This window comes from Amblyomma americanum, chromosome 10, assembly GCF_052857255.1.
Source record: "Amblyomma americanum isolate KBUSLIRL-KWMA chromosome 10, ASM5285725v1, whole genome shotgun sequence".
In the NCBI taxonomy this organism is placed as follows: Eukaryota; Metazoa; Arthropoda; class Arachnida; order Ixodida; family Ixodidae; genus Amblyomma; species Amblyomma americanum.
Window position 1 is genome coordinate 12,668,397 of NC_135506.1, and position 13,415 is coordinate 12,681,811.

Genomic DNA, 13,415 nt, shown 5'->3' on the forward strand with positions numbered 1-13,415 from the left:
GAGCATCTCTCTGTCATAGCACTGTGGTAAGGTGCAATGATGATGATGACCAATGGCGACTGTTGAGAGCAATCACATTTCTTTTTTCTCGGATATTCCTAATTAAATGAGGAGCACCATGGTGGAATGTCCATAATGGGCACAGGGTTTCGGATTGATTGTGATCATTTACACCCATGTAATAAACTAAAAATCTTCTAACTTTCAGCACAGACGTGTTTGCTCACCTGGTTAGGTTACCAGAACCTCACCTTCATGTACAACTCTATCAGAATCAACCGTACGCAAAGGTGATAAGGTAGCTATATGCACCACCTAAGCAAGAGGACAGAAGCAGGTAAATTGTGCCCTAAATGATACCCAGATAGATTCGTATTTACCCAAATGCAGAGCGACTACTAACGTGAAGGTAGCTTTTGCTGGCACACAACAGAAACAAAATGAGTGAATAATTCAATAATATCAGTTCAACTATAACAAGAGGGATCACTTTTCTCTTCAATTATTGCTAAAAAAGCCACACAACGCTCAAGTAAACAGAGTTCACGACCTGGCTAAGACCAATTCAAAAGCCACTGAAATTGTCCACTACTCCACACACCCACTGCCTGCCTGCAGTGATTTAAAGTGGCCTGGCGTGTTCCCACCTTCCATTTCCCAGTAACGGGAAAATGGCACGTACAATGACAATATCCAGGTTGGGCACCAGGTGGTCTGGCAGGGTGCGCTTGGCCACCTCCTCTTCGGGCATGCCCTCAAAGCGGTCGATCCGCTTGCGCTGCTTGAAGGTGTCTGTGATCTTCTCCTGCTTGATAGGCTGACGACGACCGTCACCAACGTCCATGTACTCCAGGCTGCAAAGGGAGTGCGGAAAAACAATGAAAGAGAGCTCGCTCAGCTACCAAGCCACAGAGAACAGTGCATGTTCTTTAGCAGGTTCTGAGAGGAACTAAGTTATAGCGCGCACCCTTTTTTGTTGCAACACCATGAATGCGGTGTGCGGCATCATGACACACTGACATAAGCTAACACTTTTTTCTTTCTCAGCAGCCTGCTTTGAGTAGCGTAAGAAAAGTCGAGTGACTTATGACACACAGCTCTGATAGCTATAAAAACAAGCAGTAAGAAAAGAAGTTGCTTCTGCACCTACACTCCTATCCCACCAAATTCCGGAACAGTGGCCAAGAGCCACTCCTCCCTTACAATCATCATCGTCATCATCATCATGAATTAAGCAATTCAATATAATATACAGGTGCCGTCATAAGCAAATGGAAGGCGACTATGTCGAAGAAATTTTATTTGTTTGAATTGAAAGCATAAGGGGCGATATATTGGTGCACTGTACAATTTGTAAAATCACAATGAGGCTGCATATATCTGCAATGCTTCAACTGAGCCATACCCTAGTTTGGCCAGTTATTTTTTGAGTTTGTGTACTTCTCCGATTCTTTCACTGTGACCTCGCAACTCCCAATTGCTGACACTGCTCACTATGCCGGCAAACCTATACTCATGACTACATGCAGCCCAACTCTTGGGTGGGAACCATATCACAGGGGGACTAGGGGCGCACCCTTCAGTGATGGGATACTTCCTTGGTCGACCCCGCTTCCGGATCACCGGAACCGGCTGTCCTGGCTCGAGACCAAGTGGCAGCTCCTGATCTTCAACCTGTAGACCAAGAGTACCAACGTTACCACAGAGGCCCAGAAAAACCAAAAGCAGAGCACAGTGAAATTCTTTTGGAGCATGAGCCTAGCCGCTTCTGAAAATAAATATATCAAAGTAATAGAAATGGCACAAAAATTATGGTGCAAGCCCTTCCAGACCGCTTTCTTTCAAAGCCAGGCACAGCAATGCTTGCATTAAAGGTAGAAACAAGAAAAAAGAAGACATTCACCATGACTGTAAGACCGGTCGCTCCCACCCCTCAGCCCCGAGGATAAAAAAAATGCATTTGTTACATGCGTGTTGCATGAAAGGTCCCCTTTGTAGTAACTAACGTGGCCATCTACAATTCTCAACATCGTTCTGTGCTTGCTGGTTGCGAGTGGCAGGCAATGCTCAAGATAGCAATTTTTAATGCAGACGGAAGCATACTACGGAAAGCAATTCAAGACCTATGAGAATGTCTTTTTATGGCATAACATTACAGCTGCACATCCCATTGCAGGATCATTCCAACTAAAAACATGTAAAAACTCTGGAGCAAAAACAAATTCCAGAGTACCTGAGATGATAATGACATTAACAAAGGCTTTATGCGGTTAATAAACACATAATGGTCATAAAATACAACATATGTATGCAAGTGATTTATTTAAAGGATATTGACATCTAAGGCCAATCATACTCTAGAAAACATTAATTACTGCAGAATGGTTAATACTATTAAAAGTCTCACGTCATCTAAATTGAAACTCTTCAAAAAAAAAAGAAATCGGCCAGCAAACATTCCATATTACGTTCAAAGCAATGCCTCCTTTATTTATATTATATTTAATTTTAATCAACAGTTGCCTCTCACAAAATACCTTAGGTATTGCAAACAACTTAAAACTGCCATATTCAAAAATAAAATAAACGCTAGTGTGGAATGCAGTTAAAGGTGCACTAAAGAGGAATCTGAACTCATGTTCTTACAGCGAGAACTCGATCTACACATTCCGAGCATTCTTAGAAACTTCGAATTATTGTCCTGTACGAATTATTGTCCTGCCTTAGTCTTGTGCCGACTTGCCGCTCTGCCATCGGCGGAGTGATACGTAAGTCAAGGAGTCCACGCGTATTTTTATTTCCGTGGGCCTAATTTGCGGCTATATTGCCGGCAACTGAAACTATTTATTTACAGAAACCTAAAAAACAAAATAAAAGTGACAGTGAAGCTGCCACGGGACTGGCTGAAAGTCACTCGACGCGTTGGTTGACTCCTCCTATCTTCAGTATTGAGTTCAAAAAAAGGCGGGAGCCGGGACGTTTAATCCAATTTGAATTAGGGAAATCGGCTGCACAGGACAATAATTTGAAATTTATAAGAATGCTTGGAACGTGTCGATCGAGTTGCTGCAGTAAAAAGACGAGTTCAGACTCCTCTTTAGTGCACCTTTAACATGATTAATAGAGCACCAAGAACTTTCCATTGAGTGTTGGTCCATATCATGATCCCGTTTCTAGACTCACTGATACTCCAGGTATAAATAGCCTTCAAGCTCCCAACGGAATGTATGGGAAGGTAGTCCTCTCACTGATCAGAGTCTGCAGATTATCTTTCAGATTCACCATAAATACTGAGTCACCAAGATGTCACACTTAGTATATCTGTTAAAAAGACAAATTCTACAGCAATACTCTGATAATGTAGCAATGAAGATGATGTAGCAATTATGTACCTACAGATTAAGTGGCAATTAATCATTGTCTTGTGCATGATGCATGGCATCTTACATGGAGTCACACTGTTACGATTACTGTTGGTATCATCAAATTAAAAATGTTACCGTGTGCGCTGGCACACAATATCAGCTTTAAACTGTCATACAGGACATGCACATGTGTGTTACTTATGCACTCTGCTTCCGCCATCCTTCTCTCTTACCATTTTTACCCTCCACAGCAATTCATGTTATCATTAACATGTATGCAAGTACACCTTACAGACAAGAGTTCAAGCCTCTCTTCAATCTCACTTCAAAACAAAGCATTGACTTCCATTCGTGCGAAACGTTTTAATTTGCAGGCATGTGTACAAACTAATCATTTGCTGTCATTTGCCTGCAACATCATATGCCATGGAGTCACTTAAAAGTATCCCTCCCCCATCGCCCTCCAGGGCGCAGGTGTCTGTTCCTATGCTGCTTAGCCAGACCGACATGCATCAGGACTCGTTTATGTCGCATTCACCCAAGTGCTACGTCACCCTCGTTAAAACGAAAGCGCCTCTAAAGAAGTAGCAGGACGCTGCTGCCAGCTGTCTCAGTGAATGAAAACTTATTCGCAGAAACCTAAGAGATGGTGTAGGGCGGAGGAGAAGGGTAAGAGTGAAATGTAATGCCAGTTTTCAATAAACGGCAGCTGCTTCCAAAATGCACATCCCCTTCCCTGCCCCCCTCCCACTCTTACAACCATGGCTCGCCTCTGCGCAGGTGCTGTGGCTGTCTCCTGCACAAAGAGAGGGTCGCCATGATATATGGCCCCCTCCGAGCCATTTCAAAAGGCTCAACTAACCCCCACATTGGAGTCTCTGCAAGGTGCGTTCGGAAGCTGAGCTAATGCCACCTCTCCTGTTCAAAAGCTGTCCCTTCAAGCCGTCACCCTTGCTGTGCCCAGCTGATCACTTTGTTTGTAGCCTAATCTAGTTGTGATCATTAGTGCCAGTAGACACCATTGAGGGCCACTGAGGGTGGCCCCATCCAATTTTTCGTTCTTAGTAAAAAAAACTGAAGTAAGCTCCAAGTGCATTTTGCATGCTGCAAGTCAAACTGAGTGTGACTGCAATTGCAAGACGAGAGAGAGAAACTCTAAAAAAAAAAAAAAGCTAAGATTTTTGCCAGCATGCGAAAAGCACTGAAATGCTACTCTATGATTACGGGAAGGTGTTGGGAGCAGAAAGGTGGGAATCTCCTAGTTACTGTGTTATACAAACTGTTTAGAACATCTGTAAAGTCTGTCCAATTCTCACTGTTCTCTTACCACATTTCAAGGCAAACATGACTACAATCTAGTTTCAATAACCACACTGCTTCAAAGAGATTGCTGCTGGTTTATCAGAGTCCCTAATTCCACTCATGCTGAATGACTCACAATGCAGTACTTCTTTTCGTGTTAATGATCCAGCATGAAGATGACTCCACGCACATTCCCTGCTACAGTAATCTCACAAATGTGGGCTCTTCTACGACCAAAAATGTATATTAAAGTGGGACTCCAGCATGAAAAGAAAAGCTGATGTAATATTGCCTTCGTTTTAGCTGGCTTAAATGAAAAGGAGCAATGACCAAGCAGGCATAAGTTTAACCCTGCAATAAAAAGCTGTTCAGAAAATGATAATAGAAGTTTCGAGAAAATTATACTACTGTAAAAAAATAAGCCACCGCCTCTTACACAGGCACATGGTTTGGCACAAACTAAACTTTAAGGCAAACTTAACTGCCACAGCCACATATGATATGATAGCTACACAGCCTACAAGTAAACAGCTGGCAAAGCATGCTTTTTATATAAAGGTAGCCTACAGCAGTCTACAGTTATCATTTCACTATAATTTACAAAATGTGACTGCTGTAAATTGAAAAGTGCATTTAAAAGTTTTATCTTTTTGATATAATGACAGTTTAAAGCTGCAAAGTGCTATGACAAATGTATGTCTATGTGAGATTTTAGCTACACATGCATATAAGTAGGACATGAATTTGAGATGTTGCACCATGCAGAGAGGTCAAACAAATTAAACATAGAAAGCCAATGCAGGTCAAATTAGCTTTACTACATTGGACATTTCACAATGAAGGCTCTTAAAACTTAAGGCTAAACTTTTCATTTCCAGCTATAAACCAAAAACACACATAACTGAACATGTTAAAGTGGATGCTGAGCATTCATGCACCCAGAGTGCACATCTCCATGGGCCCACTGTGTATTCATCATCAGCTGAGGCCTCAGTCCTGCTGCGAACTCTACTTGGCTGATGGTCATGATTGTGATGGTTATGGTGCTGCTAGTGATTATAATGATTATGATGAACCAATATGCATGCATTCACTTATGGTACATGTCATCTTGGACATATTGCGCATTCACGACTTGTACGCGACTGCCGTGTAGCAAAATCTGGCCACACACTTATCATACATAGATCAGTAATCCTAACAAGAAATTGAGCAAGGCAGGGGACTCCTCAGATGTATAGCGCATTTTCCACAAAGCAGCACTAAGCACTAAGCAGCACTAAGTGCTGCTTAGTGCTTAGTGCTAAGCAGCACTAAGTGCTGCTTAGTGCTTGCTAAAGACTAATGACTAAATGTCGCCAAAGCTACAAAAGTAATGTTGCAGTACTTCAAAGGTTGGCTCTGTAATCAATTGAGTAAGTGAGTGGGCACAGTTCAATTACTCCCACTCCGTCAAGAGGCCAGCACCACTGTAAAGCACCAACAAGTTCCAGAAACTGTGAAAAATTAAAGGCCCTGCTAACCCAGTAATGCCCAGCATATGATATGCACTAAATACGGTAATAATGTTAATAGTTTTTGTTTATGCACACAAGTATTTATTATTTCCCCACACTTGTGCAAAAATGGTCTTTTCCAATGTATTAATGAAAACGAGGCAAAAGTGTGAAATGTCAGCGATGCCGGAGGCCTGCTGGAAGGTAACTGACTGCAGAAGGCAACCCTAGCTTTAAGCTAAGATTTAAGAAGCATAGTGCTTTACTGACACGAGATGAAACAGGTTTTCTGCTGATTTATTGTGTGCACCTTAGTGTTTACACAGTCTTATCATTCTGAGATGTTCAGAAATTACCACAAGTCACTAATTTCATGTACGCAGCAATCATGCTTTGCTGAGTAAATCTACTATTTTTTTTTCATTACCTACAACTTACCCAGTAATGATTATTTGCTACGAGCTCAGTTTTTTTTTTTTTAAGTTTTCATTCCCTGGGTAATATGAGGGTAATCAGCACATATATTCTGTCCAACACAAGTGCTCACAAGCTACACAGCATAACTGCACTGAAGTCTCAGTGACGCCAGTGAACACAATAAAACGACCAGCACTATTCACAGCGAGAACTGCACAATAGGCTGCAGTGCTTGTGCATTTGGAAGCCAGTCTTTCGAAGAAAACAGCTTCACAGAAACATGGCTTTCCATTTTGTCTGCATGCTTATTTGCTGGAATCAAGCACTGCCCCTTCCTTTGTCTGCCGGCTTTTGTGAGTGATCGCAAACTGGACCCAGTTTTCTTCTTCAAACAAATGTCTGACAGCGGGTGAACAACTGCAATGTCACCAGCTTTAATTGAAATGCAATTCACTGCATTGTGCTGCAAGCAGAGGGCACAACAAAGAGAATATGAGCGCAAAAAAAAAAGGAACCAGCTAAAAACATTAAATGGTGCGGCTCCAGCTAAACGAAATGGAGCAGCAACAGAAAAGTCCTGACTTGTGAGTAGTTTTGTTTTATAACTGGATTTTGAATAGCCCGACAACCCTTCACACCATGCTGCTTTCTCCACAGGGCGCTTCAGCTTAGTGGCACCAAGCGTTAAACAAAATGCTCTACGAACATTCGACCAGTGCAGGTTTCTAAGCGGTCTTCTTGAACAAGGTCAGAATATTTCTTACGTGCAGCTTACTCACTAATTAGCAAAAATAAATTAGCAAACTTTTCAACATTAACTTCAGCATAAATTTTTCATTTCAAAGTTGTACAGCTTGTTTTGAAAAGTGCCCATTTCAAAGGATTAGCTCGAATGAAGCAACGTTAGCACAATTTCTTTCGTTTTTTTTCAGCTTAAACTAAAGCCTGCAATGCTTAAAACTGTGAAGTGGCTACAGGCCCCCATGATGGTCCAGATGAACCACCTGCGTGTGCACATCAGTGGATGGAGGTTGTAGTAAGTGGTGCTGGTAGATGGCACTTGCATTGCTGAAACTCTCCAACGCCTCTACAGAGCTAGCATTGTATTAATTGCTTCTTACATAGAAATGATGTGACAGGGCAGACTCGTGTGCTGTTGGAGCTATGAATTAAAAAAATTCTGAGGGCACTTAAGTCTGCTTACCTGGAGGAATGCAAATGCAGTCTTTTGAGGAAAGGAAAGGTTTTTGAGGAAAGGAACAGGTGCAGTAGCTCTCACATCTGGACATCTAGGTGGACACCTCAACCGTGCTTTAAAGCATGTAACTGAAGGTGCATATGTCATTGGTGGGAACACCTGTCCCAAGCTCGAACCTTTTACTTGACTAAAAGATGTAAGCTGTATGCAAAGAGAAATACTATGACACCACATGGAATGCGGTACGACGAACGGTTGGTCAAAATTTTGGTGCAAATGTAGTCGGGAATGCTGCCACCACATTGAGGTCAGCCACTGCTACCATCGCTGGAATTTCATCTCCACCTTCATGGATTAGGGGGTGGGGATTTGGGCATATAGCACATGGCCTCAACTCTTTACAATCATCTGCCGCCATTATATTGTTGCCACGTGACTCTTTATTCTACTTAACTATATAAATTAGTGTTATTTATTAATATTAATGAGTGTTAATTATGTGACATCATCACCTTCAGAGCGACATATTACACCGATCACATGACTTGGATGACACAGCAGCAATGCCCGGACCCCCATGTAAAATGCTTCATAGAGTACTTGGAAGGAAAACTTTCTCACGTGGTGCCATTTTTTGCGAACAAATTTTCTGCGGACATGACCTTGAAAGTGAGCCTGCTTTCACATTAATAAAGGGCGGTGAGATGGGAACCTGCCTTTATTTTCTTCTTGCGGCCACGCTTCTTTGGTGCCCCAGGGCTGTCTTCCTCTTCCTCTGGCTGCCCCATGCCACCCACGCGGTAGTGGGAGCCATTCTCAGGTGCCATCATGTAGTGCTGTGGCTGTCCCTGCTGCTGTTGCGCCTGATGGTGCTGCTGGTGCTGAAAGTAGGGCGAGCTCATAAACTCTGAGCACGGGTGATGCATCTGCTGCGATGAGGCATTCGCATGCTGGAGGTGTTGTTGCTGCTGCTGTTGATGATGATTCTGGTGAGTTGGATGGTTCTGTGAAGAACATAAAAGAGAGGGAATAATGCAACAAGTACGTCCAGTATGACGCTCAAAGTTTCCGGCCGGGGAATTACATGCACGAGAATATTGCGGAGATGCTGCACTTGAAGTACAGCTCGCAGCTGAACTCTTCTAGGACTTCTAGCAGCCTCTCCTACTGCTTAACAGACTGCGACCTCTAGTACAGTCTTTGTCAAAAGTCCGTAGCCTATCGCGACCATGGACAAAACTGGGAGTGCTGTTTTGAGTGGCACTCGCTGGTGTCAAAGCATACTAGCTGAGAAAGCATGTCCCGCTCACTCGTGCATGACCTCAGTACCAGCAAGAAAAAAAGAACTAGAAATTAAACTGTGTTGCAACAATGCTATTGATCGTCCAGATTACGTGCTTGAACATTATCTGACTCTGCTTCCATAACACACAAGAAAAGTCTTGATGCCAGTGCAACAATTAGCTTAAAAAGCCCTAGGCATAAAGGCATGATGCACCGTGTGCTGCACCAGCGACACCTATCAGTGGCCATTTGTCTTCATGTATGTGCAGCTGAACAAGAGAGCCCTGACTTGATGGTGACATTGCAATGAACGTTTCAGTTTTGATTATAGCTCTTGGTCAGACACGGTCTAAATTTCTTCTTTTCCATTTTTTTTTTTTTCGAAACTGACCACTAAGCATTTTGCAGTAGGTAGCACTGTAGTTTAAAGAACGCATAACTTCAGTTATGGCCCCTATCTGATGCTTGTCCGTCTTCGTGAAATAAGCATTTAAAGTTGGTTTTTCGTCCCTAAAAGTCAATCCTTTTTGTTTCAAAAAAGTTTCATACATGGTCTCTGCAAAAGTCCATTGCTATAGAACATCTTGCATAGAATTTTGTGCAAGTAACCCAGACAGCATTTGGTCCAATAAGTATAAATATGTGCCATTCTTGACGTTTTCAAAACAATACAGCTGGAAGCACAGCTAGGTAAAATTGTAGATCTCAACATCAACAGAATTCTGCTGTTGGTAAAAATTATACGATTCCCTATAATTCAGTATTTTACAGTGCTAAAACAGAAAATTAGTAGAATGACACAAAAACACAACTTAAATATTCCACAACAAAATTACTGTATGCTAAAATAAACTGGTTACTCTATCTTCCAGCTTGCACCTTAAATTTTTAAGCTTTCCAGTACAAAATGAGGAAGTGACGGTTCAGATTCACGCTCACAACACTGCACATGCAGTAACTGACTGACAAGTCTTGCTGACCTGTGCTGTGTCACCGTAGAGGTCAAACTCAGGTTCCTGCTTGATGACGACCGGAGGGTTCCATGTCGTGTGCATCGAGCCCCGATAGTCGTCCATGGTTGTGCCTTCCCCGTTCATGCCCCTGCAGTGAGTAGACAGACAGTCAAATCTCAAGTTTGGTGCCGGTATGACAGCAGCACCAACTCACTGCACCAGTGGTGAATGATTTCAAACTTCGATAGCTAAGTGGCTGGCTTTTTTTTTATGAATTAAAGTGCATTATCAGACATGTTAGCATACGTGAGGAAACAGCTGCCCTCCATTACTTTTTACACTAGCCTCACCAGTAATTAACCAAATCTTGAAGTTGCCTACATGCAAGCACACTAACCACCACCAAGCTAATTCACTCAAGCACGAAAACACATTTCTCCAATTCTCTGCATCTCCCACTTCCTAAGCATGGCACTCACCCCACAGTACTAAAAACACAAGGCATGCACAGAAAGGAGACATCAAAGAGGTGCAGATTACGATCGAACTTGATGCTTTTATAGTGGGCTTGCAAATATGTATTCTACAGGAGACCAATGACAGAGGTCAGTGATATCTACGACCACGCATGCACAGGGCCAATCTCTCTTTGGACAAAAGGCTGCGCCCTCTGTCGTGCCGCGCCGTGTCCACTGTGGGCGGCGTACAGATATTCTTTCATAGGGCATTACGAACAAGTTTCATGACCATGATATATCCTACTGGGCGTTTTTCAGACTAAGCGCGCCAAATCAGCACCATTGCTGTGTACCGCTTTATGAGCGCTCCGCTAGATAGGCCAAGCTAACCACCAAATCTGGGAGGACAACCGAAGCTTACAGAAATGGTGTGGCCACAACCAATTTTGCACCAAAGAGGTTGGCACACCAATTTTTTTTGTTGTGTGCTCTTTCTTTAGAATAATGTGCATGACACATTGCAACTTGAACTTCACCTACACCCAGTAAATAGTTTGTAACTAAATTTATTTTCCACTGCAGTTTCACTACGGCAGCTGAAAGCGGCTATGATGTCACAAGAAGGGTTTAAGCATAGAGAAAAAAAAATTGAGGAAACGCTGCGACATCATTGTTCGTGAAGCCGCCTCGCACCCAGAAGTGCGGTTGCGTCATCTACATGAGGCAGCTCCCTTGTCTCCCGTATGAAAGGTGGCTTCACAAGACGGACCATAGGCCCGCGGACCAAGTATCATGTGATGCCCCACTTCTGCTCCGTGAGATACACATCTGGCTCATGTACAGGAAAGGGCGTGTATGCCTAATCTGCTTATCCCCACTTCCTCCGACCTTAACCACAGCAGTTGGCTATAAGCGATTAGGCATTCCCATGATCTTCCGCCATGCTACGTTCACAAACATCGCGGGCTAGGCCAGCCAAGACAAACCTCACAGAGCGAAAGTGCGAAGCCAATGTGATGCCTGGTTTGCGGGCCGATGGTGAGAATCCACTAAAAGCAAAACTGACACCATTGCTATCTCCCCGATAAGTAGGCTTAGGAACGATATGTGACTTCCGGAAGGCTTTTCGCAATGCATCTGTAATACATGGGCCCTCTCCTGATACTTCCTTGCCGTCATATGCGAGGCTACAAAAACTGCAATATAAATGTTGCTTCGTCATTCTACTTTGCTTTGACTCTTACGCCAGCCTGCCTCCGAAGACCAAGTGGCAGCGAATAAGTGAACAGCTATTACATCTCAGTTTTTGTGAGCTCCACGCCGCCTGGACCCTACCTGGACATCGCAATCACTGCTCGGACACTGAAAACGAAACTATAGATAATCTGCAGCGTCCTGTGCTACTCTGCTGACAAATCACGACACTAAATGGAATGAGCTTTTTAATGTCTGACTGTGTTAAACAAACCAGAGGCATCAAAATTCTTGAGCTTATATTTTCCTCTCGTGTTTAGCGAATTCCTGTTCAGGTAACAAGAAATGTTTTAACAACGGACTACACTTTTGTCGTGGATAAATTCTGTGCGGCGGTCCTGAATGTGGGCGAAGCTCCACTGCAGACTTAAGTTGTACCTGACTACAAACTGAAGAACAAGTTCAATTACAAATTACCCGGCGTAGGTGAATGCCATTAGGTTATCAGTGTCTTACGCACCTTTAGGAAAAACAAACGCCAAGAAAAATTTGGTGTCCCCATCCAACGAAAGCACTGAGGGCTAGTGACAATGTGGTTTTTGCAAAATGGACCACCTGGGGAAAGCAGTATTGTGTCACTACTGGCTACCTACCAGCTGAGAATCATTTTCGTACCACCTTGAAAAAGAGTTTTACTTTAAAACTGTGAAACATGCAAAACGAAATAAACCGTGTGTAACCCTGAACACATATCAGAAGTAAAAAAATAAAGACTGCCAAGATGCCATTATATAAATAGGATATAATATTTCAGAATTAAGTGCGGCCCTCAAATTCATCCGGGAAAGCCCATTTTCCTGCCTGCAAATAAAAATACAATGGACGTCTTAGGTTCCAAGCAAGCTTTTCCGTCAAATATCAAGAGCCTGTACTTAAACTGAATACAAAGAAAAATAAATATCACCTCATAAGCACGTACGAGCCAGGATCCGGGGGAAAAAAATCCGCTTTCCCTTTCCTGCCTTCTTTGATGCGTATATCTTTCTCAACAAAAAAAGTGAAAAAAAAATTCTGCGGCTGAAAAAAACACCCTTAAATGACTCAGCGAGTCCAAGCATACCTTTTCACAAACCGCGAAATGGGCACCAGTTTCGAGCCGTTCGTCAAGAAAAATCCTTCAAAGAACGAGTCCGACAACAAATCGCACACAGAAGCCCGGCCACCAGACATGCTATCAGAATGCACAGGATAGGCACCCAATTGATGCTCGCTTTCCTACACTTGGCACCAGAATAGGCAGCGCATAAGCGCCTGGCCAGCCCACGAAAAGATATGACGAGGCTTTGCGTCAGGCCATGAAAAATAAACGAAATAGAAAGGCGGCTCCTTCAACTAAGCCGCTCAAGGCCTCCACAAAGGTGTTGACACAGTTCGTGGAGAAGAATGGGCCGCCACACTTCTGACCAGCTTTCTGCCGTCACTTTAGAAACGGCTTTGGCAGCACGGATGAGGCAAAACATAAATAAGTAAACAAAGAGGATGGACACTCAACGGGGAACACACGCCGTCGACACAATTCACAGCTGTTTTCTGTCAAATAAGGCACAGGGAAAGCCTTTGAGAAAAGTGAGACTACAAAACCTCCTTGACGAAGTGCTTGTTGCTTCCACAAAGACAGCGTGCAGAGCAAAGCTCCGATATAAGCATGCGAAAAGGGGGCGAACATCATGGTTCGCTCAAATCTGAGG

At 43.2% G+C, this 13,415-nt stretch overlaps 1 protein-coding gene across 5 annotated transcripts in view; it reads right to left on the minus strand.

Moving 5' to 3' along the window:
• The window catches only part of LOC144107601 (uncharacterized), a 94,461-nt gene that overhangs the window by 21,641 nt on the left and 59,405 nt on the right, over window positions 1-13,415 (minus strand). For all 5 annotated transcript variants that reach the window (XM_077640698.1, XM_077640696.1, XM_077640699.1 and 2 more), the window contains 4 exons: window positions 10,043-10,163; window positions 8,495-8,782; window positions 1,577-1,674; window positions 683-854 (listed from right to left, as the gene is read on the minus strand). In XM_077640698.1, the coding sequence (XP_077496824.1) occupies window positions 683-854; window positions 1,577-1,674; window positions 8,495-8,782; window positions 10,043-10,163 (679 nt within the window). The remainder of the gene's footprint in view (window positions 1-682; window positions 855-1,576; window positions 1,675-8,494; window positions 8,783-10,042; window positions 10,164-13,415) is intronic.